This window comes from Mobula hypostoma, chromosome 3 (genome assembly GCF_963921235.1).
Source record: "Mobula hypostoma chromosome 3, sMobHyp1.1, whole genome shotgun sequence".
Lineage (NCBI taxonomy): Eukaryota > Metazoa > Chordata > Chondrichthyes > Myliobatiformes > Myliobatidae > Mobula > Mobula hypostoma.
Window position 1 is genome coordinate 3,147,739 of NC_086099.1, and position 27,818 is coordinate 3,175,556.

General features: G+C 45.9%; 1 protein-coding gene and 1 long non-coding RNA gene across 3 annotated transcripts in view; one reads left to right on the forward strand and one right to left on the reverse strand.

Annotated features, from left to right (window-relative positions):
* The window catches only part of LOC134343820 (uncharacterized), a 109,687-nt gene that overhangs the window by 74,162 nt on the left and 7,707 nt on the right, over window positions 1-27,818 (forward strand). The window lies entirely within an intron of this gene.
* The window catches only part of LOC134343819 (lipoxygenase homology domain-containing protein 1-like), a 345,249-nt gene that overhangs the window by 46,793 nt on the left and 270,638 nt on the right, over window positions 1-27,818 (reverse strand). The window contains exons 35-37 of the mRNA XM_063042573.1: window positions 18,552-18,706; window positions 14,045-14,254; window positions 6,215-6,362 (exon numbers count right to left, since the gene is read on the reverse strand). Of these exons, the coding sequence (XP_062898643.1) occupies window positions 6,215-6,362; window positions 14,045-14,254; window positions 18,552-18,706 (513 nt within the window). The remainder of the gene's footprint in view (window positions 1-6,214; window positions 6,363-14,044; window positions 14,255-18,551; window positions 18,707-27,818) is intronic.

Below are 27,818 nucleotides of genomic sequence, written 5' to 3' on the forward strand. Positions count from 1 at the left end.
AACACACATCAAAGTTGCTGGTGAACGCAGCAGGCCAGGCAGCATCTCTAGGAAGAGGTGCAGTCGACGTTTCACTGCACCTCTTCCTAGAGATGCTGCCTGGCCTGCTGCGTTCACCAGCAACTTTAATTAATTAGGTGCCGCCCGGCACATAAATGTCGGCCCAGATCAGAGGTGATGCAATCGGCAATCGGCTTTAATCGGGGCCGACAATTACATGCCAAGCGGCACCTAATTAATTAGCTTGTTTATTTCGGCTTTTTTTCTTAAAGATGTGCTGGGTGCGTCCCGGCTACCGCTGCATTCTTCGTGGATCGGTATCTGTCCGCGGCCCGGGGGTTGGGGTGGTGGGACACTGGGGTGTCATCTGTTTCCATCACGGCAGGCAGCTCATCTTCTTCTATGTCCGCCTGCCTCGATGTCGAAGGTGGGGGTTCGTCGTCTGCTGTGGCTGATGTGGAAGGCTTGCTTGACTGCTTAGCCCTCGCGCATTTTTAGATCATACAGTTCTTTATAAGGACTCAAACCATCTTGCTAATATCCCCTAAACCGACGTACCCTTTCAAAATTAAAGTTGTACTTTATCATTGCAGTGAAAATCTCACGCAGTTGCTTCACATTCAGTTTCTGGACGACTTCACTTTCGGTCCGTTTGCTACTGCATTCGGTTTCGATTGTTATCCTTTCCTCTTCCAATTGCATCAGCTCTTCATCTATTAGTTCTTGGTCATGGGATGCCAAAACCTCTTCAACATCATCTTCATCAACTTCCACAAGCCAAACTCATTTTGACCTTACTTTGTTCACCACGATCGAAACGCTTAATTATGTCTAGTTTTACGCCAAGTGTAACACCCTTACGAGCTCTTTCAGGTTTTTCCAATACCTTAGAACTCATCTTGCAAACGACTGCTCACAGGCACGTGTTTAAGCAGTGCCGGCGAGAATGCCGTTCCGAATCCGGGGAGAGCGGCTGCTTGGGGCGCGTGCTGCCTTTTTTTTTCGTGCGTTGCCTTTTATCACGCGCTGCCTTTTTTTGTAACAGTGAAAACACCTTCTGTTAGTGAAAACAGGTAACTAATGTAGGTCTTTCATAACAGTAAGGTTTCATAGAGCAAACGTTCGAAAAGCGGGGGACACCTGTACAGGGAAGTTACTAGCATGGGTGGAGCATTGGCTGCTCAGCAGAAAGCAGAGAGGGGGAATAAAGGGATCCTATTCTGGCTGGCTGCCGGTTACCAGTGGAGTTCCACAGGGGTTGGTGTTGGGACTGCTGCTTTTTACGATGTATGTCAATGATTTGGATACAGTATTAATGGATTTGTGGCTAAATTTGCCGATGATACAAAGACAGGTGGCGAAGTGGGTAGTGTTGAGGAAACAGAGAACCTGCAGAGAGACTTAGATAGTTTAGGGGAATGGGCAAAGAAGTGGCAAATGAAACACAATGTTGGAAAGTGTATGAACATGCTCTTTGGTGGAAGAAATTAACAGGTGGACTATTATTTAGATGGGGGAAGAATTCAAAATGCAGAGATGCAAAGGGACTTGTGCAGGATACCCTAAAGGTTAACCTCCAGGCTGAGTCAGTGGTGAAGAAGGCAAATGCAATGTTGGCATTCATTTCTAGAGGAATAGAGTATAAGAGCAGGGATGTGATGTTGAGGCTCTATAAGGCACTCGTGAGACCACACCTGGAGTATTGTGTGCAGTTTTGGGCTCCTTATTGTGGATAGGATATACTGATATTAGAGCTGGAGCTCAGGAAAATGAGGGGGGAATTCATTGAAACATTCCAAATGTTAAAAGGCCTGAACAGATTAGATATTGTGAAGTTATATGGGGAGTCTAGGACAAGAGGGCATGACTTCAGGATTGAAGGACGTCCATTTAGAACAGAGATGCGGAGAAATTACTTTAGTCAGAGGGTGATAAATCTGTGGAATTTGTTGCACGAGCAGCTGTGGAGGCCAAGTCAGTGGGTGTATTTAAGACAGAGATAGATAGGTTCTTGATTAGCCAGGGCATCAAAGGGTATGGGGAGAAGGCAGGGGAGTGGGGATGACTGGAAGAGTTGGATCAACCCATGATTGAATGGCGGAACAGACTCGTTGGGCCGAATGGCCTACTTCTGCTGTTATATTTCATGATCTCATGATCTTACCCATCTCAACAGTCAGGGTGTTTTCCCGTCCTTCTCCATCCAACTCCACTAACCAGAGTGTTTTCTCTGTCTCCTACCATTCCCATTGTTATCCATCTTCACCAATCAGCGTTTTTCCAACCCAACTCCTAACGTGTCTACCCTTGGCCATCTCCACCAGTCAGAGTGTTTCCCCATCCACCTCCATCCCTATCCAGCTCCTCAAATAGAGTGTATCCCTGTCCATGTCTGACCATCACTATCACTGTCCATCTCCCCAGAAAGATTTCCAGTTTATCCTGTACCATCCCAATACATAACACCCATCAATATTCTCCCCCTTCTCCCATCATCTCCATCACTGTCCATCTCCACCAGTTTTTGCCCATATATCTCAGACAATCTCCACCCGACATTGTTTTCCTGTCCCTCTCTAAGGGCAGATCATGTCTAACAAGCCTGATAGAGTTCTTTGAGGAGATGACCAGGCATATAGATGAGGGTAGTGCAGTGGATGTGATCTACATGGATTTTAGTAAGGCTTTTGACAAGGTTCCACACGGTAGGCTTATTCAGAAAGTCAGAAGGCATGGGATCCAGGGAAGTTTGGCCAGGTGGATTCAGAATTGACTTGCCTGCAAAAGGCAGAGGGTCGTGGTGGAGGGAGTACATTCAGATTGGAGGGTTGTGACTAGTGGTGTCCCACAAGGATCGGTTCTGGGACCTCTACTTTTCGTGATTTTTACAAAAAACCTGGATGTTGGGGTAGAAGGGTGGGTTGGCAAGTTTGCAGACGACACAAAGGTTGGTGGTGTTGTAGATAGTGTAGAGGATTGTCAAAGATTGCAGAGAGACATTGATATGTTGCAGAAGTTGGCTGAGAAGTGGCAGATGGCGTTCAACCTGGAGAAGTGTGAGGTGGTACACTTTGGAAGGACAAACTCCAAGGCAGAGTACAAAGTAAATGGCAGGATACTTGGTAGTGTGGAGGAGCAGAGGGATCTGGGGGTATATGTCCACAGATCCCTGAAAGTTGCCTCACAGGTAGACAGGGTAGTTAAGAAAGCTTATGGGGTGTTAGCTTTCATAAGTCGAGGGATAGAGTTTAAGAGTCGTGAGGTAATGATGCAGCTCTATAAAACCCTGGTTAGGCCACACTTGGAGTACTGTGTCCAGTTCTGGTCACCTCACTATAGGAAGGATGTGGAAGCATTGGAAAGGGTACAGAGGAGATTTACCAGGATGCTGCCTGGTTTAGAGAGTATGCATTATGATCAGAAATTAAGGGAGCTAGGGCTTTACTCTTTGGAGAGAAGGAGGATGAGAGGAGACATGATAGAGGTGTACAAGATTTTAAGAAGAATAGATAGAGTGGATAGCCAGCGCCTCTTCTTCAGGGCACCGCCGCTCAATACAAGAGGACATGGCTTTAAGGTAAGGGGTGGGAAGTTCAAGGGGGATATTAGAGGAAGGTTTTTTACTCAGAGAGTGGTTGGTGCGTGGAATGCACTGCTTGAGTCAGTGGTGGAGGCAGATACACTAGTGAAATTTAAGAGACTACTAGACAGGTATATGGAGGAATTTAAGGTGGGGGTTATAGAGGAGGCAGGGTTTGAGGGCCGGCACAACTTTGTGTACCGAAGGGCCTGTACTGTGCTGTACTATTCGATGTTCTATGTTCTATCTCCTACCATTCCCATCCCTGTCCATGTCCACCAATCAGTGTGTTTTCCCAGCCAACTCCATCCCTATCCATCTCACCAGAGTGTACCCCTGTCCATCTCCCTGACTGCATCCCTGACTTTCACCATTATTTTCACCAGTCAGACTATTTTCTTGTACACCTCCCACCATCTCCATCCCTGTCCATCTCCACCCATCATTGATTTTCCCATTCTCCCACCATCTCCGTCACTCTCCATCTCCACCAGAGTGCTTTCCCATCAACTTCCAACTATCTCCATCCTGGTCCATCTCCACCCATCAGTGATTCCCCATCTCCCACCATCTCCATTCATCAGTGTTTTCCCCATCTTCCACCATCTCCATCCATCAGTGTTTCCATCTCTCACCATCTCCATCCAGTGTTTCCCCCATCTCTCACCATCTCCATCCATCAGTGTCTTCCCCATCTCCCACCATCTCCATCCATCAGTGTTTCCATCTCTCACCATCTCCATCCAGTGTTTCCCCCATCTCTCACCATCTCCATCCATCAGTGTTTTCCCCATCTCCCACCATCTCCATCCATCAGTGTTTCCATCTCTCACCATCTCCATCCAGTGTTTCCCCCATCTCTCACCATCTCCATCCATCAGTGTTTCCCCATCGCCCACCATCTCCACCCATCAGTGTTTCTCCCATCTCTCACCATCTCCACCTACCAGTGTTTTCCCCATCTCTCACCATCTCCATCCATCAGTGTTTCCCCGTCGCCCACCATCTCCTCCCATCTCCATCCATATACATCTCCTACCATCCCCAATTTTATCCACCTCCACTATTCAGAGTGTTTCCCCATACATCTCACCAATTAGGGCATTTTCACATCCATCTCAGCCGTCAGATGGATGGACTGTTCATCTCCTACCATCTCTATCCCTGCCCATCTCCACCAGTCAGAGTATTTTCCCAATCACCTACCATCTCCTTCCATGTCCACTTGCACCAGTCAGAGTGTTTCTCCTCCACCTTCGCCCACCTTCATCCCAGTCCACCTCCACTAATCAAAGTGTTTCCCCATACATATCCATCTCACTGGTTGTGCTGGTTTCCTGTCCATCTCTGACCATCTCCATCCATTTGTCTCCACCAGTCAGAGTGTTCCCCCTCCATTTTCAACCGTCTCCATCCCAGTCCATCTCCACTAATCAAAGTGTTTTCCTGTCCACCACAATCTGTCTATCTCACCAGTTATGGTGCTTTCCCATCCATCTCTGACTATCTCCATCGCTGTACATCTCCACCAGTTAGAGTTTCCCTTACATCTCTGACCTTCCCCATCCCTGTACATCTCCACCAGTTAGAGTTTCCCTTACATCTCTGACCATCCCCATCCCTGTATATCTCCACCAGAGTGTCTCCTTTATATCTCTGACCTTCCCCATCCCTGTACATCTCCACCAGTCAGTTTCCCTTACATCTCTGACCTTCCCCATCCCTGTACATCTCCACCAGTTAGAGTTTCCCTTACATCTCTGACCTTCCCCATCCCTGTATATCTCCACCAGTCAGAGTGTTCCCTTTATATCTCTGACCTTCCCCATCCCTGTATATCTCCACCAGTTAGAGTGTTCCCTTTATATCTCTGACCTTCCCCATCCCTGTACATCTCCACCAGTCAGAGTGTTCCCTTTATATCTCTGACCTTCCCCATCCCTGTACATCTCCACCAGTCAGTGGAGGGAGCGGGAGGAAGAGGTGAGAGAGAGGGAAAAGGGGGAGAGAGAGAGAGAGAAGAAAGAAAGAGGAACGAGATAGGTGGTTGAAAGAGAGAGATGGAGGAGAGAGATGGAATGGGAAGGAGGAGAGGAGGGGTGAGAGAGAGGGGGGAATGGGGGAGAGAGAGAGATTTGAAGAGACTGAGGGAGGAGAGAGAATGGCAGAAGGGAGAGAGGGGGAACGGGAGAGAGGGTGAGAGGGATGGGAGAGAGAGAGAGAGGGGAGGGGACAAATGGCAAGGTGAGAGACAGGGGAAGGGGAGAGAGAGAGGGGAGAGAGGGGACAGAGGGGGGAAGGGAGAGAGGGAGGAGGGAAGAGAGAGGGGAGGGAAGAGAGACGGGAGGGAAGAGAGAGGGGGAGGGAAGAGAGAGGGGGAGGGGGAGAGGGGGAGGGGGAGAGGGGGAGGGGAGAGGGGGAGGGGAGAGGGGGAGGGGGGAGAGAGAGTGGGAGGATTGAAGAGAGAGATAAAGATAGACAGAAAGTACGGAGAGCTTCCAGCGATGCTTGTGTCAGCTACTATTGAGTATCACACACTTTACAACGGAGGGTCACTAAAGCCTTATCTGAAGTTATGAAATCTTCTCCATGTTTGTATAAAGATGAACAAATTAAAGCCACAGCTGGCCTTACTTGGGCCCTCCTCAATAGTGTCTTCAAGAATACTTTTCCGTTTGCCCTTCTTGCTGAGGGCAGAGTTGTTCAGATTCCGGAGGCTCAGGGAGGAACCATATGGACTTTTAGCAGAGCTGTGAACACTGGTCCGATCCCCGTCATATCCCTGAGGAAAATAAAAAGCATCAAACAACATAGAATGACGTTCCTTCCAAACCCATGGCGCCAGTAACCTACACTGTTCTGAGCCCTAGTGTTTGACACAGTCCGATATCAACCTCTTGATGTTATACTGTATATACATAGAAACATAGAAAATAGGTGCAGGAGTAGGCCATTCGGCCATTTATTATGATCATGGCTGATCATCCAACTCAGAACCCCGCCCCAGCCTTCCCTCCATACCCCCTGACCACTGTAGCCACAAGGGCCATATCTAACTCCCTCTTAAATATAGCCAATGAACTAGCCTCAACTGTTTCCTGTGGCAGAGAATTCCACAGATTCACCACTCTCTGTGTGAAGAAGTTTTTCCTAATCTCGGTCCTAAAAGGCTTCCCCTCTATCCTCAAACTGTGACCCCTCGTTCTGGACTTCCCCAACATCGGGAACAATCTTCCTGCATCGAGCCTGTCCAATCCCTTTAGGATTTTATACGTTTCAATCAGATCCCCCCTCAATCTTCTAAATTCCAACGAGTACAAGCCCAGTTCATCCAGTCTTTCTTCATATGAAAGTCCTGCCATCCCAGGAATCAATCTGGTGAACCTTCTTTGTACTCCCTCTATGGCAAGGATGTCTTTCCTCAGATTAGGGGACCAAAACTGCACACAATACTCCAGGTGTGGTCTCACCAAGGCCTTGTACAACTGCAGTAGTACCTCCCTGCTCCTGTACTCGAATCCTCTCGCTATAAATGCCAGCATACCATTCGCCTTTTTCACCGCCTGCTGTACCTACATGCCCACTTTCAATGACTGGTGTATAATGACACCCAGGTCTCGTTGCACCTCCCCTTTTCCTAATCGGCCACCATTCAGATAATAATCTGTTTTCCTATTTTTGCCACCAAAGTGGATAACTTCACATTTATCCACATTAAATTGCATCTGCCATGAATTTGCCCACTCACCCAACCTATCCAAGTCACTATTGAATAGATTAAAAAAACATGCAAAAACAGAAATTATATATTAAAAAAAAGTGAGGTGGTGTCCAAAGATTTAACGCCTATTTAGGAATCAGGTGGCAGAGGGGAAGAAGCTGTTCCTGAATCACTGAGTCATAGTCATAGTCATAGTCATACTTTATTAATCCCGGGGGAAATTGGTTTTCGTTACAGTTGCACCATAAATAATTAAATAGTAATAAAACCATAAATAGTTAAATAGTAATATGTAAATTATGCCAGTAAATTATGACACAAGTCCAGGACCAGCCTATTGGCTCAGGGTGTCTGACCCTCCAAGGGAGGAGTTGTAAAGTTTGATGGCCACGGCAGGAATGACTTCCTATGACGCTCAGCATCTCGGTGGAATGAGTCTCTGGCTGAATGTACTCCTGTGCCCACCCAGTACATTATGTAATGGATGGGAGACATTGACCAAGATGGCATGCAACTTGAGCATCCAACCTATCCAAGTCACCCTGCATCCTCTTAGCATCCTCCTCACAGCTAACACTGCCACCCAGCTTCGTGTCATCCGCAAACTTGGAGATGCTGCATTCAATTCCCTCATCCAAGTCATTAATATATATTGTAAAGAACTGGGGTCCCAGCACTGAGCCTTGCGGTACCCCACTAGTCACCGCCTGCCATTCTGAAAAGGTCCCGTTTATTCCCATTCTTTGCTTCCTGTCTGCTAACCAATTCTCCACCCACACCAATACCTTACCCCCAATACCGTGTGCTTTAAGTTTGCACACTAATCTCCTGTGTGGGACCTTGTCAAAAGCCTTTTGAAAATCCAAATATACCACATCCACTGGTTCTCCCCTATCCACCCTACTAGTTACATCCTCAAAAAATTCTATGAGATTCGTCAGACATGATTTACCTTTCACAAATCCATGCTGACTTTGTCCGATCATTTCACCGCTTTCCAAATGTGCTGTTATCACATTCTTGATAACTGACTCCAGCAGCTTCCCCACCACCGACGTTAGGCTAACCGGTCTATAATTCCCCGGTTTCTCTCTCCCTCCTTTTTTAAAAAGTGGGGTTACATTAGCCACCCTCCAATCCTCAGGAACTAGTCCAGAATCTAACGAGTTTTGAAAAATTATCACTAATGCATCCACTATTTCTTGGGCTACTTCCTTAAGCACTCTAGGATGCAGACCATCTGGCCCTGGGGATTTATCTGCCTTCAATCCCTTCAATTTACCTAACACCACTTCCCTACTAACATGTATTTCGCTCAGTTCCTCCATCTCACTGGACCCTCTGTCCCTTACTATTTCTGGAAGATTATTTATGTCCTCCTTAGTGAAGATAGAACCAAAGTAATTATTCAATTGGTCTGCCATGTCCTTGCTCCCCATAATCAATTCACCTGTTTCTGTCTGCAGGGGACCTACATTTGTCTTTACCAGTCTTTTCCTTTTTACATATCTATAAAAGCTTTTACAGTCCATTTTTATGTTCCCTGCCAGTTTTCTCTCATAATCTTTTTTCCCCTTCCTAATTAAGCCCTTTGTCCTCCTCTGCTGAACTCTGAATTTCTCCCAGTCCTCAGGTGAGCCACTTTCTTTGGCTAATTTGTATGCTTCTTCTTTGGAATTGATACTATCCCTAATTTCTCTTGTCAGCCACGGGTGCACTACCTTCCTTGATTTATTCTTTTGCCAAACTGGGATGAACAATTGTTGTAGTTCATCCATGCAACCTTTAAATGCCTGCCATTGCATATCCACCGTCAATCCTTTAAGTGTCATTTGCCAGTCTATCTTAGCTAATTCATGTCTCATACCTTCAAAGTTACCCCTCTTTAAGTTCAGAACATAAGACATAGGAGCAAAATCAGGCCATTCAGCCCATCGAGTCTGCTCCGCCATTCCATCATGGCTAATCCCAGATCCCACTCAACCCCATACACCTGCCTTTTCAACATATCCTTTGATCAACATCCGCCTCAAATATACCCACGGACTTGGCCTCCACTGCAGTCTGGGAGAGAGCAGGTCACAGATTTACGACTAAAACAATTCCTCCATCTTAAAAGTTGGCCCTCAATTTTGAGGCTGTGTCCTCTAGTTCTGGATACCCCCACCATAGGAAACATCCTTTCCACATCACCTTATCTGGTCCTTTGAACAACTGGTAGGCTTCAATGAGATCCCCTTGCATGCTTCTAAATTCCAGTGAATCGAGGCCCAAAGCTGCCAAATGCTTCTCATATGTTAACCTCTTTATTCCCAGAATCATTCTCATAAACCTCTTCTGCACTCTCTCCAATGACAACACACTCTTTCTGAGATATGGGGTCCAAAACTGTTGACAAGTGTGGCCTGACTTGTGCCTTATAAAGGGTCAGCACTATCTCTTTGCTATTATATTCTCTTCCCCTTGAAATAAATGGCAACATTAAATTCCACAGAATTAACCTTCTGGGAGTCTTGCACAAAGGCTCCTAAGCCCCTCTACACCTCTGATGTTTGAACCTTCTCCCCCTTTAGATAATAGTCCACACTATTGTTCCTTTTACCAAAATGCAGCATCATACATTTGCCAACACTGTATTCCACCTTTTTGTCCATTCCTCCAATTTGTCCTAGTCCTGTTACAATTGCATTGCTTCCTCAGCTCTACCTAGCCCGCCACCTATTGTTCCTTTTACCATGCTCTTACATTAATTCATTACTTCAGTTTGTTCTTTCGGACTGTGAGTAGTCAAAACTACCCAACATATCACTGCCACCAGCCTACCCACCATCGCGGACATATATAAGTTAGTTAGAGCTGTTGGGAAGGGTTTAAACTAACTTGGCAGGGGGTGGGAACCGGACTGAAGGAGCTCAGGATAGGACAGATGGTAAAAAAATCAAGGATAGCGTGCAGTCAGACTGTCAGGAAGGGCAGGCAGATGATAGGACAAAATTGCAGCCAGCAGGGTGAGTATCAGTGCATTAGGGACACAGAATCAAAAAGGGTAGCAAATACAGTACTCAAACTGTTATACCTCAATGCACAGAGTATAAGAAATAAGGTGGATGATCTTGTTGCACTATTACAGATTGTCAGGTATGATGTTGTGGCCATCACTGAATCGTGGCTGAAGGATGGTTGTAGTTGGGAGCTGAATGTCCAAGGTTACACGTTATATCGGAGGGACAGGAAGGTAGACAGAGGGGGTGGTGTGGCTCTACTGGTAAAGACTGGCATCAAATCAGTAGAAAGATGTGACATAGGATCGGAAGATGTTGAATCCTTGTGGGTTGAGTTAAGAAACAGCCAGGGTAAAAGGACCCTGATGTCAGTTATATATAGGCCTCACAGTAGTAGTTGCGACATGAACCACAGATTACAACAGGAAATAGAAAGGGTGAGTCAAAAGGGCAATGTTATGATAGTCATGGGGGATTTCAACATGCAGGTCGATTGGGAAAATCAGGTTGGAAATGGATCTCAAGAGAGTGACTTTGTTGAATGCCTACGAGATGGCTTTTTAGAGCAGTTGTCATTGAGCCTACGAGGGGATCAACTATATTGGATTAAGTATATCAGGGGGTCAGTGTGGACATGGTGGAGGATTACAAATACCTGGGGATACGAATTGACAATAAACTGGACTGGTCAAAGAACACTGAGGCTGTCTACAAGAAGGGTCAGAGCCGTCTCTATTTCCTGAGGAGACTGAGGTCCTTTAACATCTGTCGGACGATGCTGAGGATGTTCTATGAGTCTGTGGTGGCCAGTGCTATCATGTTTGCTGTTGTGTACTGGGGCAGTAGGCTGAGGGTAGCAGACACCAACAGTATCAACAAACTCATTCGTAAGGCCAGTGATGTTGTGGAGATGGAACTGGACTCTCTGACGGTGGTGTCTGAAAAGAGGATGCTGTCTAAGTTGCATGCCATCTTGGTCAATGTCTCCCATCCACTACATAATGTACTGGGTGGGCACAGGAGTACATTCAGCCAGAGACTCATTCCACCGAGATGCAGCACAGAGCGTCATAGGAAGTCATTCCTGCCTGTGGCCATCAAACTTTACAACTCCTCACTTGGAGGGTCAGACACCCTGAGCCAATAGGCTGGTCCTGAACTTATTTCCTGGCATAATTTACATATTACTATTTAATTATTTATGGTGCAACTGTAACGAAAACCAATTTCCCCCAGGATCAATAAAGTATGACTATGACTATGACTATTAAGTACAATGTAATGAACCAGAGGCAATTAGGGAGCTTAAGGTAAAAGAACACTTAGGAGGCAGTGGTCACAATCTGATTTAGTTCGCCTGAAATTTGACAGGGAGAAAGTGAAGTCTGATGTAGCAGTATTTCAGTGGAGTAAAGGAAATTACAGTGGTATGAGAGAGGAGTTGGCCCAAGTAAATTGGAAGGAGATGCTGGCAGGGATGTCAGCAAAGCATCAATGGCATGAGTTTCTCAGAAAAATGAGAAAGGTGCAGGACATATGTATTCCAAAAAAAAAGAAATACTCAAATGGCAAAATAGTACTGTACAACCATGGCTGACAAGGGAAATTATTCAAGAAAGAGGGCATACATCAAAGCAAAAACTGGTGGGAAGATTCAGGATTGGGAAGCTTTCAAAACCCTACAGAGAGCAACTGAAAGGATCATTCAGAGGGAAAAGATGGAATATGAAAGCAAGTTCACAAGCAATATCAAAGTGGATAGTAAAAGATTGTTCAAGTATGTAAAAAATAAAAGAGAGATGAGAATGGATATAGGACTGCTAGAAAATGAGGCCAGAGAAGAGAAGGTGCGGATGAATTAAGTTAGTATTTTGCATCAGTCACTGTGGAAAACACTGGTATTGTGTCAGATGTTGAAGGATGTGAGAGAAGAGAAGTGAGTGCAATTACTAGTGCAAGGGAGAAGATGCTCAAAAAGTTGAAAGGAGGGTATTTAAGTCACACAGATTAGATGAACTGCACCCAAGGGTTCTGAAAGAGCTAGCAGTAGAGATTGTGGAGGCATTGGTAATCATCTTTCAAAAATCATTGGTCTCTGGTATGGTGCCAAAGAACTGGAAAATTGCAAATGTCACTCCTCTCTTTCAGAAATTATAGACTAATTAGCCTGAGTTTAGTAGGTGGGAAAATGTCGGAGTCAACTGTTAAGACTGAAGTTACGGAGTACGTGGTGACACAGGATAAGTTAGGACAAAGTTAGCACGGTTTCCTTCAGGGAAAATCTTGCATGACGAACCTTTTGAAATTCTTAGAGAAGATTATACCTGGGATAGACAAAGGGGATGCAGTCTATGTTGTATACTGGCTTTTGACAAGGTGCCACACGTGAGGCTCAAGATAAGAGCCCATGGTACTACTGGAAAGTTACTAACATGGTTAGAACATTGACTGATTGGTAGGAGACAGCGAGTGGGAATAAAAGGATCCTTTCCTGGTTGGTTGCCAGTGACCAGTGGTGTTTCACAAGGGTCGGTGGTGGGACCACTTCTGTTTATGCTGTATATAGATGATTTAGATGGTGGAATAGATGGCCTTGTTACCAAGTTTGCAGATGATACGAAGATTGGTAGAGGGGCAGGTAGTGTTGAGGAAACAGGTAGGATACAGAAGGACTTAGACAGATAAGGAGAATGGGCAAGAGAGTGGTAAATGAAATGCAACGTTGGAAAATGCATGGACGTGCACTTTGGTAGTAGAAATAAATGTGCGGACTATTTTCTAAACGGGGAGAAAATCCAAAAATCTGAGATGTAAAGGGACTTGGGAGTCCTTGTGCAGAACACCCTGAAGGGTAACTTGCAGGTTCAGTTGGTGGTGAGGAAGGCAAGTGCCATGTTAGCATTCATTTCAAGAGGTCTAGAATACAAGAGCAGGAATGTGATGCTGAGGCTTTTTAAGGCACTGGTGAGGCCTCACCTTGAGTATTGTGAATAGTTTTGGGTTCCTCATCTTAGAAAAGATGTGCTGGCATTGGAGAGGATCCAGAGTTGGTTCACCAGGATGATTCTGGGAATGAAGGAGTCATACGAGGAACGTCTGATAGTTCTGGGTCGGTGCTCACTGGAACTTAGAAGAAGGAGGGGGGATCCCATTGATACCTTTCAAATGTTGAAAGGCTTAGACAGAGTAGATGTGGAAAGGATGTTTCCAGTGGTGGAGGAGTCTAGGACAAGAGGGCACAGCCTCAGGATGAAGGGGTGTCCATTTAGAACAGAGATGTGGAGAAATTTCTTCAGCCAGAGGGTGGTGAATTTGTGGAATTTAGTACCACAGGCAGCTATGAAGGCCAGGTCACTGGGTGTATTTAAAGCAGAGCTTGATAGGTTCTTGATTGGACACGGCATCAAAGATTCCGGGGTGGAGGCTGGGGAGTGGGGCTGAGGAGGGGAAAAAATTATCAACCATGATTAAGTTGATGAGCAGACTCGATGGGCCAAATGGCCTAATTCTGCTCCTATGCCTTATGGTCCTATATACAGAAACATGCCGGAAAAGGGCCAGTAACATCATGAAGGATCCCACACACCCTGCTCATGGATTTTTTGTCCCACTCCCATCCAGGAGAAGGCTGGGTAGCATCCACACCAGGGCCAACAGACTCAAAAAGAGTTATTATCCCTAAGCAGTAAGGCTGATTATGTTACAGTGTGCAGAGCATGTTTTTTTTTACACATCGAGTACCTTGGCGTACAATATCCTTTCAATGCTCTTGTCCTCCTTGGTCTTTGAAAGCCAGCGCTCACACATGAACAGGTAGTTCTCCTCTAGGTCCATATCAACCACTTCCACCTTCTCCAGAAACCAATCAGGGCTCGCCATGCTGTTGTCATGGCGAATCCTGATCTTGTATATTTGGCCAAGGTCTACGGCTTCCAAGGTGAAGGTATCAACCTGTTAGTACAAGGTAATAAACATCAGAACGAAAATCTGCAGATGCTGGAAATCGGAAAAGACTGGACGCACTCAGCAGGTCAGGAGCAACTGTAAGTACTAATTTGGTAGGGGATCTGAACTGGAGTGATAAGGCTGAGGACAGGGCAGTTGGTATACAAGCAGACATAGTGTGTAGAGAGACTGTGAGGAAGGACAGGCAGATGATAGGGGGAAATTGCAGTCAGTGGGATGAGCTGAACTGTAATGGAGGGGCAAAACTGAAAAGAGTGATAGATACAGTTGCAGCATGGATTCAGCAAAAGCAGGTCCCATTTGACAAATGTACTGGAGTTCTTGAGGATATAAGGAGCCCAGTGGATGGAGGGGAATGGATGGACGTTATTTACTTGGATTTCCAGAAGGCATTTGATAAGGTGCCACATAAAAGACATCCATAAGATAAGGATGCATAGAGTTGGGGGTGATGTATTAGCATGGGTAGAGGATTGGCTAACGAATAAAAAGCAGATAGTTGGGATACATGGTTGTTACTCTGACTGGCAATCGGTGGTGAGCGGTATGAACATAGAATAGTACAGCACATTACAGGCCCTTCGGCCCACAATGTTGTGCCAACCCTCAAACCCTGCCTCCCATATAACCCCCCCCCACCTTAAATTCCTCCATATACCTGTCTAGTAGTCTCTTAAATTCTTAAACTGTGTGCCACAGGAGTTGGTGCTGGTCCCACAACCATTCACAATATACATTAACAATCTGTAAGAGGGGACTGAGTGTAGTGTATCTAAGTTTGCTGATGATACTAAACTGAGTGGAAAACCAAATTGTGCAGAAGATATGGAAAATCTGCAGAGAGATATAGATAGGTTAAGTGAGTGGGCAAGGGTCTGGCAGGTGGAGTACAATGTTGGTAAATGTGTGGTCATCCTTTGGAGGGAAAAATGAAAGAGCAGATTATTATTTAAATAGTAAAAAATGGCAGCATGCTGCTGTGTAGAGGGACTTGGGAGAGTTTGTGCATGAATCACAAAAGGTTGGTTTTCAGGTGCAGCAGGCCATCAAGAGGGCAAATGGGATGTTGGCCTTCATTGCTAGAGGAATTGAATTTAAGATCAGAGAGGTTATGCTGCAACTGTACAGGGTACTGGTGAGGCCGCACCTGGAGTACTGTGTGCAGTTCTGGTCTCCATACTTGAGGAAGGATATACTGGCTTTGGAGGCTGTGTAGAGGAGGTTCACCAGGTTGATTCCAGGGATGAGGGGGTTAGACTAAGAGGAGAGATTGAATTGCCTGGGGCTGTACTGACTGGAATTCAGATTGAGAGGAGATCTTATAGAAACACATACAATTATGAAAGGGATAGATAAGATTGAGGCAAGAAATTTGTTTCCGTTGGTCGGTGAGACTAGAACTGCGGTCCATAGCAAGATTCGAGGAAGTAAATTTAGGATGGAGATGAGGAGAAACTGCTTTTCCCAGAGAGTGGTGAATCTGTGGAATTTTCTGCCCAATAAAACAGTGGCGGCTACCTTAGTAAATATATTTAATACAAGGTTGGATAGATTCTTGCATAGTAGGGGAATGAAGGGTTATGGGGAAAGGCAGGCAGGTGGAGATGAGTCCATGGCCAGATCAGCCATGATCTTATTGAATGGCAGAGCAGGCTCGACGGGCCAGATGGCCGACTCCTGCTCCTATTTCTTATGTTCTTAATTTCTTATACAGGACTTGAAGTTGTATTTGAATGCACACAGTATACAGTATAAGGCAGATGAACTTGTGGCATAGTTACATGGTTGGCCTGTATGATGTTGAAGGCATCTCTGAATTGTGGCTGAAAAAAAGAGTTGGATAAGTCACCGGGACCAGATGGGATGTACCCCAGGCTACTGTGGGAGGCGAGGGAGGAGATTGCTGAGCCTCTGGCGATGATCTTTGCATCATCAATGGGGACGGGAGAGGTTCCAGAGGATTGGAGGGTTGCAGATGTTGTTCCATTATTCACGAAAGGGAGTAGAGATAGCTGCGTAGGTTGACTCTGTGGTTAAGAAGGCGTACGGTGTATTGGCCTTCATCAACCGTGGGATTGAGTTTAAGAGCCAAGAGATAATGTTGCAGCTATATAGGACCCTGGTCAGACCCCACTTGGAGTGCTGTGCTCAGTTCTGGTCACCTCACTACAGGAAGTATGTGGAAACCATAGAAATGGTGCAGAGGAGATTTACAAGGATGTTGCCTGGATTGGGGACATGCCTTATGAAAATAGGTTGAGTGAACTTGGCCTTTTCTCCTTGGAGTGACGGAGGATGAGAGGTGACCTGATAGATGTGTACAAGATGATGAGAGGCGTTGATCGTGTGGATAGTCAGAGGCTTTTTCCCAGGACTGAAATGGTTAACACAAGAGGACACAGTTTTAAGTTGCTTGGAAGTAGGTACAGAGGAGATGTCAGGGGTAAGTTTTTTACGCAGAGACTGGTGAGTGCGTGGAATGGGCTACCGGCGATAGTGGTGGAGGCGGATACGATAGGGTCTTTTAAGAGACTCCTGGACAGGTACAAGGAGCTTTGAGAAATAGAGGGCTATGGGTGACCCTAGGTAGTTTCTAAAGTAAGTACATCTTTGGCACAGCATTGTGGGCCGAAGGGCCTGTATATTGTGCTCTAGGTTTTCTATGTTTCTATTTAAGATTATAACTGTGGAGCTGCTCATTGTATTGAAAGGCCAGGCAGGAAGCCAGGGCGTGGCTCAGTTGATAAAAAAAGATGAAATCAAATCCTTAGAAAGAGGTGACAGAGGATCAGATGATGCAAAATCCTTGTGGGCAGAGTTAAGAAAACTGCAAGGGTAAAAGGACCCTGATGGGAGTTATACAGCCCCCACCCTCCAAGAGTAGCCAGAATGTGCAGTACACATCACAATGGGGAACAGAAGAGTCATGTACAATCATCATGGGGGATTTCAAAATGCAGGTGGATTGGGATAATTAATTGGTGCTGGATCCCAAGAGGGGGAATTTGTAGAATGCCTGCAAGATGTCTTTTCAGAGAAAAGGAAATTTTATAGGAAAGGAAATACTGTTTTGGGTGACGGGTAATGAACTAAATTTGATCAATGAGCTTAAAGAAAGGAACCCTGAGGAGAAAGTGGCCATAATACGATAGTATTCACTCTGCAGTTTCAGGAGAAGCTAAAAACAGATCAATCAGGATTACAGTAAAAGGAATTACAGAGATAAAAGAGAGTGGCTGGCCAAAGTTGTTGGAAGAGAACACCTCCGGGGATGATGGCATAAAAGCAATGGATGGAGTTTCTGGGAGCAATTTGGAAGGTGCAGTGAAGATACATACCAAAGATTAGGAAGTATTCTACAGGCAAAATGATGCAACCGTGGCTGACAAGGGAAGCCAAGGCCAATATAAAAGCACGTGGCCAAAAATTAGTGGGAAGTTAAAAGATTTGGAAGCTTTTAAAAACAAACAGAAGGCACCTTAAAAAGTCATAAAGAGGGAAAAAAAAGGCACATAAAGGTATGCCAGCCAATAATATCAAAGTAGTTACCAAAGTTTTTTTCAAATACATAAAGAGTAAAAGCGAGGCGAGAGTGGATATCGTACCACTGGAGAGTGACTCTGGAGAGGCCGTAATGGGTGAGAAGGAAATAGCATCATGGCGTATTTTGCATCACTCCTCACTGTGAAAGACACCAGCAGTATGCTGGAAGTTCAAGAAATTAGGGGGAAGATGTGTGTTGTTGCGATTACAATCCTGTCGATTGTTACAGATGAGGTTTCGGGATATTTGGAGGCACATGATAATATAGACAGGTGTTAGTATGGGAAAATCTTGCCTGACCAATTTATTGGAATTCTTAGAGGAAATAACCGGCAAGATGGACAAAGGAGAATGTATAGGATTCCCTAAAGGTTAACTTGTAGTTTGAGTCTTTGGTAAAGAAGGCAAATGCAGTGTTAGCATTCAATTTGCAAGGTCTAGAATATAAGAGCAGCGATGTGACGCTGAGGCTTTATAAGACACTGGTCAGGCCGCACTTGGAGTGCTGTAAGGCAGCACTGGACCCCCTATCTATGAAAAATGTCCTGGCATTGGAGAGGGAACAGAGGAGGGTCATGAAAATGATTCAGGGAATGAAAGGGCTAATGTATGAAGTGTTTGATAATTCTGAGCCTGTACTTCCTGCAGTTTAGAAGAAACAGGGGCGAATTTTATTGAAACGTCTATTCAGAAAATACAGTGGGAAATATATCCCTCCCATCCAAAGCTGCACACTGACCTGGTTTCGTTCAAACTTATTGGAGTGTGAGTCAGATTTACTGAGCTTCCGTTCTCCGGTGTCACCCAGGTCTCCGTAAATGGTGATGAAGACATTGGCATCCGTCCCCGCTCTGTAGATGTCACCCGTGTAGACAGAAATCTTATATTTGTGAGCTTCAATCAAACAGACATCATTGAAGGATATATTAATGAAATTTAAATGTTAAACATAATCCAAAGAAAAGTTTAAAACGAAACCAGAGCTCCCAGTGTGGCCTCCTCTACGCTGGTGAGATCCAACGCAAATTGTGGGACCACTTTGTTGAACACCTGTGCTCCATCTGCAAAAAGCTGAAATTCTCGGTGGTCAACCATTTTAATTCTAATCCCCACTCCCCTTCCAGCATTGGTCTATGGCCTGCTTTTCTGTCACGATAAGGCCACGCTCTGATTGGAAGAGCAACACCTCATATTCCATCTAGGAGCATCCAATCTGATGGCATGAACATCAATTTTTCCTTTCCTCTTCCCTCTTCTTCTATTCTGCATTCTGGCCTCTTACCTCTTCACCTCACCTGCCTATCATCTCCCCCTGGTGTCCCTCCTCCTTCTCTTTCACCCATGGTCCACTCTCCTCTCCTATCAGATTCTTTCTTCTCCATCCTTTTGCCTTTCCCCATCACCTCCCCCGGTACCTCTCCTCCTTCTCTTTCACCCATGGTCCACTCTCCTCTCCTATCAGATTCTTTCCTCTCTAGCCCTTCCCCACCCACCTGGCTTCACCCAATATCCTCCAGTTTTCCTTCCCTTCCTTCTGTGCCTCCTTATTCTGGCATCTGCCCCCTTCCTTTCCAGTCCTGATGAAGGGTCTCAGCCTGAAACGTCCATTGTCTATTCCTCACGATAGAGCATCTGCAGAATGTCCTGTGTACAGAAAAGGAGGGATGAGTTTGAGGCCCTCTGAGGTTTGGGGTTGATCGTGGATATTGCTGTAGCTGTCTCAGTGATGTGCAGGCCAGGGCAGTACAACATGGCGAGCAAGCAGGCTCCCCCCTCGACATGCAGCTGCTGAATCCAAAGCAGGCCGATGCAGTTTGGCGCCAGCAGCGCTACAGGATTGCAGGTCAGCATTGAACTCAGTGGAGGACTGCCTCAGGGACTCCAGCTCCCTAAACCTCAGGACTTACTCCTGAAGCCTTTCCCATCAGTGGGTATTGCCGCAAGGCAGTGGAGGTTTGAGATCAGAGTTTTCCTTCATGTAGGTGAGCTGCCAACCACGGCTGGTGAGCCCCATCTGCCCGAAGCGACTGGTTTAAGGAGACAGTAACCTGCCTTTGTCCGTTCTCCTGTCAGTAGAAACGGTTCAGTCGGGCTCCGTAGCTAAGCCACATGTGAAAGCCGGGAGTTGGACCTGGTGGTCAGAGAAGCACACCAGTGGGAGCATTTGAAAGGTAGTGGGAGCTTATCCCCACCCCACCCCCGAGTACAACAAATTTAAGGAACTCTGGGGCATTTCATTCTGATTTGTATAAATAAAAATCAGCATGGTTCTAGACTGCTTTGAAAGAATCGCTGGGTTGACATTAGCTTCTTCAGGAATTCCTCAGTTGGAGGTACAGGTTAACTGGTACTCAGCTCCCCTCCCCATACCTCAGAAGATGGTCCTTACCCTTTGTGTTTCAATACTCCCATATACCCAGTGAGGGGTACAGAGAGGGTAAACGGAAGCAAGCTTTCTCACTGAGCTTGTGTGAAACCAGAACTAGAGATCAGCTAAAGGCTAAAGGTGAAATATTTAAGGGGAACCTGAGGGGGAACTTCTTCACTCAGAGTGTGGTGGGCGTGTGGAACGAGCTGCAGGGGGAAGTGGTAGATCTGAGTTTGAGCACAACATGAACAGAAATTTGGATAGCTACGTGGATGGAGGGTTATGGGCAGCTATGGTCCGGGTGCAGGACAATGGGATGAGAGTCACAGAAGTACAGCAGGCTCATCAGCCCATCTAATCCATGCCCAAACCCTTTAAACTGCCTAGTCCCATGGACGTGCACTGGGACCCTATCCCTCCATACCCCTACCATCCATGTACCCATCCAAACTTCTTTTGAAAGCTGAAACTGAGTTCACAGGTACCACTCGTGCTGGCAGCTCATTTCACATTCTCTCAATCCTCTGAGTGAAAAGGTTTCCCCTCATGTTCTCCATAAACCTCACCTTTCACCTTAACCCATGACCTCTGGTTGTAGTCCCACCCAACCTAAGTGGAAAAACCCTGCTTGCATTTACCCTATCTATACCCCTCATAATTTTGTATACCTCTATCAAATCTCCCCTCAATCTTCTACATTCTAAGGAATAAAGTTCCAACCTATTCAAGCTTTCAAATACTCCGGATCCGAAAATATCCTTGTAAATTTTCCCTAAACGATTACGACTTTTTTTTTTACATGTTTATATGTTTCCAGTTTGGTCGCCAGCCGCTTGACCACGGTTTTCGGTTGTGCGCCGGACGCTCGGAGAGATTCGGCGGGGGGTGGGCACCCGGCGCTCAGCTGGGGGCCTGGTCGAGTGGTCGGCGTCTTAGTCCGGTGAGGAGGGTGTGAGGACACCCAGTAGGACTTAAAAAAAAACAAGACCTGACAAAGGGTGGATGAGCTCCTTGTGAGCCAACGGCCATCTTCCGTGGAAGAGATTAAAGCCTCACCACGTATCTACGAATCGTAAGCTATGCACCTTGTTAGAAGAGACATGATGAACTTGGACGCTGCACCGTGTGCCTGGACCTGCCCAAGGCCTCCGCCTAAGGAAGGGCTGATGCCAAGGCGGCCAGCGAGAACAAACTGGAGGAGAGGCTGTACTCGGTGCTATCGCAAGATTGAAGAAGATGGAGGTGTATTGCCGCCAAGCCCGGATTCGGGACGGCACCCACTGACTGACTGACTGACATGTTTCCAAAACTGCACACAATATTCCAAATAAGGCCTCACCAACACCTTGTACACCATGAAGGCCAATGTACCAGAAGCTTTCTTCACAACCCCATCTCCCTGTGACAAATAACTAGGTTGAATAACAGTTGAGCATAGACCAGATGGAACAAAGAGCCTGTTTCTGTGACTCTTTGACTCTAAGACTTTAAGTTGAGAATCTTTGATGCCATGTTCTTAACTCTGTGAAGCACTGTTTAAGACTATAAGACCATAAGACCATCAGATATAGGAGCAGAATTAGGCCATTTGGACCATCAAGTCTGCTCCGCCATTTCATCATGGCTGATCCAATTTTCCTCTCAGCCCCAATCTCCTGCCTTCTCCTGTATCTCTTCATACCCTGACCAATTAAGAATCTATCATCTCTGCCTTAAATATACATAAAGACTTGGTCTCCACAGATGTCTGTAGCAAAGAATTCCACAGATTCACCACCTTTGGTTAAAGAAATTCCTCCTCACCTCTGTTCTAAAAGGACACCCCTCTGCGAATGGTATGCTGGCATTTATAGCGAGAGGATTCGAGTACAGGAGCAGGGACGTACTACTGCAGTTGTACAAGGCCTTGGTGAGACCACACCTGGAGTATTGTGTGCAGTTTTGGTCCCCTAATCTGAGGAAAGACATCTTTGCCATAGAGGGAGTACAAAGAAGGTTCACCAGATTGATTCCTGGGATGGCAGGACTTTCATATGAAGAAAGACTGGATGAATTGGGCTTGTACTCGTTGGAATTTAGAAGATTGAGGGGGGATCTGATTGAAATGTATAAGATCCTAAAGGGATTGGACAGGCTAGATGCAGGAAGATTGTTCCCGATGTTGGGGAAGTCCAGAACGAGGGGTCACAGTTTGAGGATAGAGGGGAAGCCTTTTAGGACCGAGATTAGGAAAAACTTCTTCACACAGAGAGTGGTGAATCTGTGGAATTCTCTGCCACAGGAAACTGTTGAGGCCAGTTCATTGGCTATATTTAAGAAGGAGTTAGATATGGCCCTTGTGGCTACGGGGGTCAGGGGGTATGGAGGGAAGGCTGGGGCGGGGTTCTGAGTTGGATGATCAGCCATGATCATAATAAATGGCGGTGCAGGCTCGAAGGGCCGAATGGCCTACTCCTGCACCTATTTTCTATGTTTCTATGTTTCTATTCTGAGGCTATGTCCTCTGGTCTTAGACTCTCCCAACATAGGAAACATTCTCTCCACCACAACATTTCACCATTCCATAGGTTTCAATTAGGTCACCCCTCATTCTTATGAACTCTAGTGATTACTGAACAATCAAATGCCCTTCATATGACAAGCTGTTCAATCCTGGAATCATTTTCCTGAACCTTCTTTGAACCCTCTCCAGTGTCAGCACATCCCTTCTAGGATAAGTGACCCAAAACTCCTCGTAATACTCCAGTGAGGCCTCACCAGTGCTTTATGAAGCCTCCATATTACACCCTTGCTTTTCAATTCTAGTCCTCTTAAAGTGAATGCTAACATCACATTTCCCTTCCTCACCAAAGATTCAACCTGCAAATGAACCTTCATGGAATCCTACGCATGGACTCCCAAATCCCTTTGTGCTTCAGATTGTTGTATTTTCTGCCATTTAGAAAATAGTTAACTTTCGTTTCTTCTACCAAAGTGCATGGCCATACTCTTCCCAACACCGTATTACATCTGCTGTTTCTTTGCCCATTCTCCTAATCTGTGATTCTCATAATCTAAGTGCTTATGTAGCTTCTCTACTTCCTCAAAACTGCTTGCCCTTCCACCTATCTTCATATCCCTCCACCGATCATATCTTCAGAACTTTGCAACAAAGCCATCAATTCCATCATCCAAATCATTGACATATAACGTAAACAGTATCAGTCCCAACACAGAGTAGTGAAGAAAAGACATCTTCATTGGGCTGACGGCCCAGTCAGTGGCAGGAGCAGGCCACATTGCCGAGATTTCTCACAGGTCGGTGATGCTTGTTTAACAGTACAGAAAGGACAAGTGGGGGAGCCGTTGTTGGGAGTAGGCCAGTGGTGAGAGTAGCAGTGTCAGGCTTTAGCTCAAAGGAGACTTCGGCTTGAAAGAGGTGTTGGGTCTGGATAAGCTTCTGTTAAGGTACCCTTGCTTTCCCTCTTACTGCACCTAATGTAGTAAGTGACTGTGGTGTGTTCTTCATGCTGGATGGTGGAGTCCTGGGAGACCCAGAGTCTCCTGAGGAACTACATCTGCGTGAAGTGCAGCTGAAGCTCCTTGACGATTGCATTAGGGATCTGGAGCGGCAGCTGGATGACCTTCGGCTTGTACGGGAGAGTGAGGTGGTAATTGATCAGAGTTACAGGGAAGCAGTCACCCCGAAGTTGCAGGAGGCGAGCAGCTGGGTGACCGTCAGGAGAAATGGAAATGTGAATAGGCAGTTAGAGCACGCTTGTGGCCATTTCCCTCAATAATAAACATACCATTTTGGATACTGTTGTGAGGGATGCCCTCCCAGGGGAGTGCCACAGAGACCGGGTTACTGGCACTGAGCATGGGTCCGTGGTGCAGAGGGAAAGAGAGAGAAGAGGGGTGCAGTAGTGATAGGGGACTCAATAGTGAGGGGAGCAGACAGGAGATTCTGTGGATGTGAATGGGACACATGGATGGTATGTTGCCTCCCAGGTACCAGGGTCAGGGACGTTTCAGATCACATCCACAACACTTTGGAGAGGGAGGGGGAGCAGCCAGATGTCATGGTACATATTGATACCAATGACATGGGAAGGAAAAGCAAAGAGGTCCTGAAAAGAGAATTTCGAGAGCTAGGTAGAAAGCTGAGAAGCAGGACCTCTTGGGTAGTAATTTCCGGATTGTTGCCTGTGCCATGCACCAGTGAAGGCAGAAACAGGATAATTTGGTAAATTAATGCGTAACTGAGAAGCTGGTGCAAGGAGCAGGGCTTCAGGTTCTTGGATCATTGGGATCTCTTCTGGGGGAGGTATGACCTGTACAAATGGGACGGGTTGCATCTGAACCCAAGAGGAACAAATATTCTCATGGGCAGGTTTGTTCGAGCTGTTGTTGAGGGTTTAAATTAATTTAGCAGGGGGTGGGAACTGGAGTGAAGGGACTTAGGATAGGACAGATGGTAAAAAAGCAAAGATAGTGTGCAGTCAGACTGTCAGGAAGGGCAGGCAGCAGGGTGAGTACCAGTGCATTAGGGATGCAGAATCAAACAGGGTAGCAAATACAACACTCAAAGTGTTATATACAGGCCTCCCAACAGTAGCTGGGATGTGGACAACGGAGTACAATGGGAAATAGAAAAGGCGTGTCAAAGGGGCAATGTTATGATAGTCATGGGAGATTTCAACATGCAGGTCGATTGGGAAAATCAGCTTGGTCATAGACCTCAAGAGAGTGAGTTTGTTGAATGGCTTTTTAGAGCAGTTTGTCATTGAGCCTACTAGGGGATCAGCTTTACTGGATTGGGTGTTATGTAATGAACCGGAGGCGATGAGAGAGCTTACAGTAAAAGGATCTTTCAGAACCAGTGATCACAGTATGATTGAGTTCAACTTGAAATTTGATACAGAGAAAGTAAAGACTGATGAAGCAGTATTTCAGTGGAGTAAGGGAAATGACAGTGGTATGAGAGAGGAGTTGGCCAAAATAAATTGGAAAGAGCTGCTGGCAGGGATGTCAGCAGAGCAGCAATGGCGTGAGATTCTGGGGAAAATGGGAAGGTGCAGGATAGTTGTATTCTAAAAATGAAGAAATACTCAAATGGCAAAATAATAGTGGGAAGATGCAGGATTGGGAAGTTTTTAAAACCCTACAGAGAGCAACTAAAAGAATCATTCAGAGGAAAAAGATGGAATATGAAAGCAATTTCACAAACAATATCAAAGAGGATAGTAAAAACTTTTTCAAGTATGTAAAAAATAAAAGTGAGGTGATGGTGGATATAGGACTGCTAGAAAATGGGGCCAGAGAAATAATAATGGGGGAAAAGGAAATAGCAGATGAACTAAATGAGTATTTCACATCAGTCTTCACTGTGGAAAACACTAGCAATGTGCCAGATGATTAAGGATGTGACGAAAGAGAAGTGGGTGCAGTTACTGTCACAAGGGAGAAGGTGCTCAAAAAGCTGAAAGACCTAAGGGTACATAAGTCACCCAGACCAGATGAACTGCACCCAAGGGTTCTGAAAGAGGTAGCGTAGAGATTGTGGAGGCATTGGTAATAATCTTCCAAAAAAATCATTGGACTCTGGCATGGTGCCAGAGGACTGGAAAATTGCAAATGTTACTCCACTCTTTAAGAATGGTGGAAGGCAGCAGAAAGGAAATTATAGACCAGTTAGCCTGACCTCAGTGGTTGGGAAGATGCTGGAGTCGATTGCTAAGGATTGTGATGGAGTACTTGATGTCACAGGACAAGATAGGACAAAGGGAACATCTTGCATGATGAACCTTTTGGAATTCTTTGAGGAGATTATACCTGGGATAGACAAAGGGGATGCAGTCTATGTTGCAAGGAGGAGAAGATGGCGACACGACGGCAGCGTGCGCAGCCTCTCTGGTGATTGATATCTATAATCTGTCTAGTAGGGGACCGTGCACAATTCTGATTTGATGGAGACAGACGTGAGAGCACGGAGGAACATCTGGAAAATTTCTGAAATGCCCGCTTCGCTGCCGCTGCTACTGTGTGGTCTGGAATCTCTGGCGCTGAAGGCCCCGAAATCCTCATGTTTCAGCGGCCGGGACAAGGTCGAAGGCGCTCGGCAGAGGATGGCGCTCAGGAGGCTGCATCGGAGGGGCTGGTCGGAGGCTCGAAGTTTTCGGACGGACGGACTCTGTGTCGGCTGTGGTCGGCTGCTTCCAATGCATCGGCAAGTTGACAGTGCCTGGAAGTTTATGGCAGGGAGTTTCTCCCTTTTGCCGCCTGCTATCGGGGACTCGGGAATCGATCGACTCGGGGACTTTGAGACTTTTTTTTGCCATGTCCATGGTCTGTTCTTCATCAAATTATGGTATTGCTTTGCACTGCTGTAACTATATGTTATAATTATGTGGTTCTGTCAGTGTTAGTCTTTGGTTTATCCTGTTTTCTGTGATATCACTCCGGAGAAACATTGTATCATTTCTTAATGCATGTATGCATTTCTAAGTGACAATAAAAGAGGACTGAGTGTTCTCATAATCAGAAAATATTTGAACTTTCAGAAGGCCTTTGACAAGATACCACATGTGGCTGCTTACCAAGTTGAGAGCCCATGGTATTACAGGAAATTTACTGACATGGTTAGAGCTTTGGCTGATCGGTAGGAGGCAGCGAGTGGGAATAAAAGGATCCTTTTCTGGTTGGCTGCCAGTGACTAGTGGTGTTCCACAGGGGTCAGTAGTGGGACTGCTTATTTTATGCTGTATATAAATGATTTAGATGATGCAATAGATGGCTTCGTTACCAAGTTTGCAGATGATACGAAGATTAGTGGAGGGGCAGGTAGTGTTGAGGAAACAGGCTGCAGAAGGACTTAGACAGATTAGGAGAATGGGCAAGAGAGTGGCAAATGAAATATAATGTTGGAAAATGCATGGTCATGCACTTTGGTAGTAGAAGTAAATGCGAACTATTTTCTAAACGGGGAGAAAATCCAAAAATCTGAGATGCAAAGGGACTTGGGAACCCTTGTGCAGAACACCCTGAAGGTTAACTTGCAGGTTGAGTCAGTGGTGAGGAAGGCAAATGCCTTGTTACGAGGTCTAGAATACAAGAGCAGGGATGTGTTGCTGAGGCAATGGTGGGGCCTCACCTTGAGCATCGTGAACAGTTTTGGGCCCCTCATCTTAGAAAAGATGTGCTGACATTGGAGAGGGTTCAGAGGAAGTTCACAAGGATGATTCCAGGAATGAATGGGTTGTCATACGAGGAACTTTTGATGGCCCTGGGTCTATTGTCAGGACGCTGGAGCAGGGATCCAATCGCAGACCCAGTACTGTGCACACAGTGATATTAAATGAGTAACAAATCCCCGAGGTGCAAACAAAGTCAGCGTCAAAGTTCAGGCAGAGATCAAAACACCCAGTGAAATCCAAAAACCAGAACCAGGAAACAGGCAGAGTCGATGATCAGACGGACAGAGTTCAGATACGAATGCTGGAAAGGCTAAGGAAAATTCACTGGCACAATCTGGCAACAAACAGGTGAAACACAGGACTGAAATACACTGAGCAATAAACAGAGAGGCAGATGATAGGTGGAGCACAATGAGACACAGGTGGCAGCAATACAGGTAATAATAAGAAACATGAGAGACGG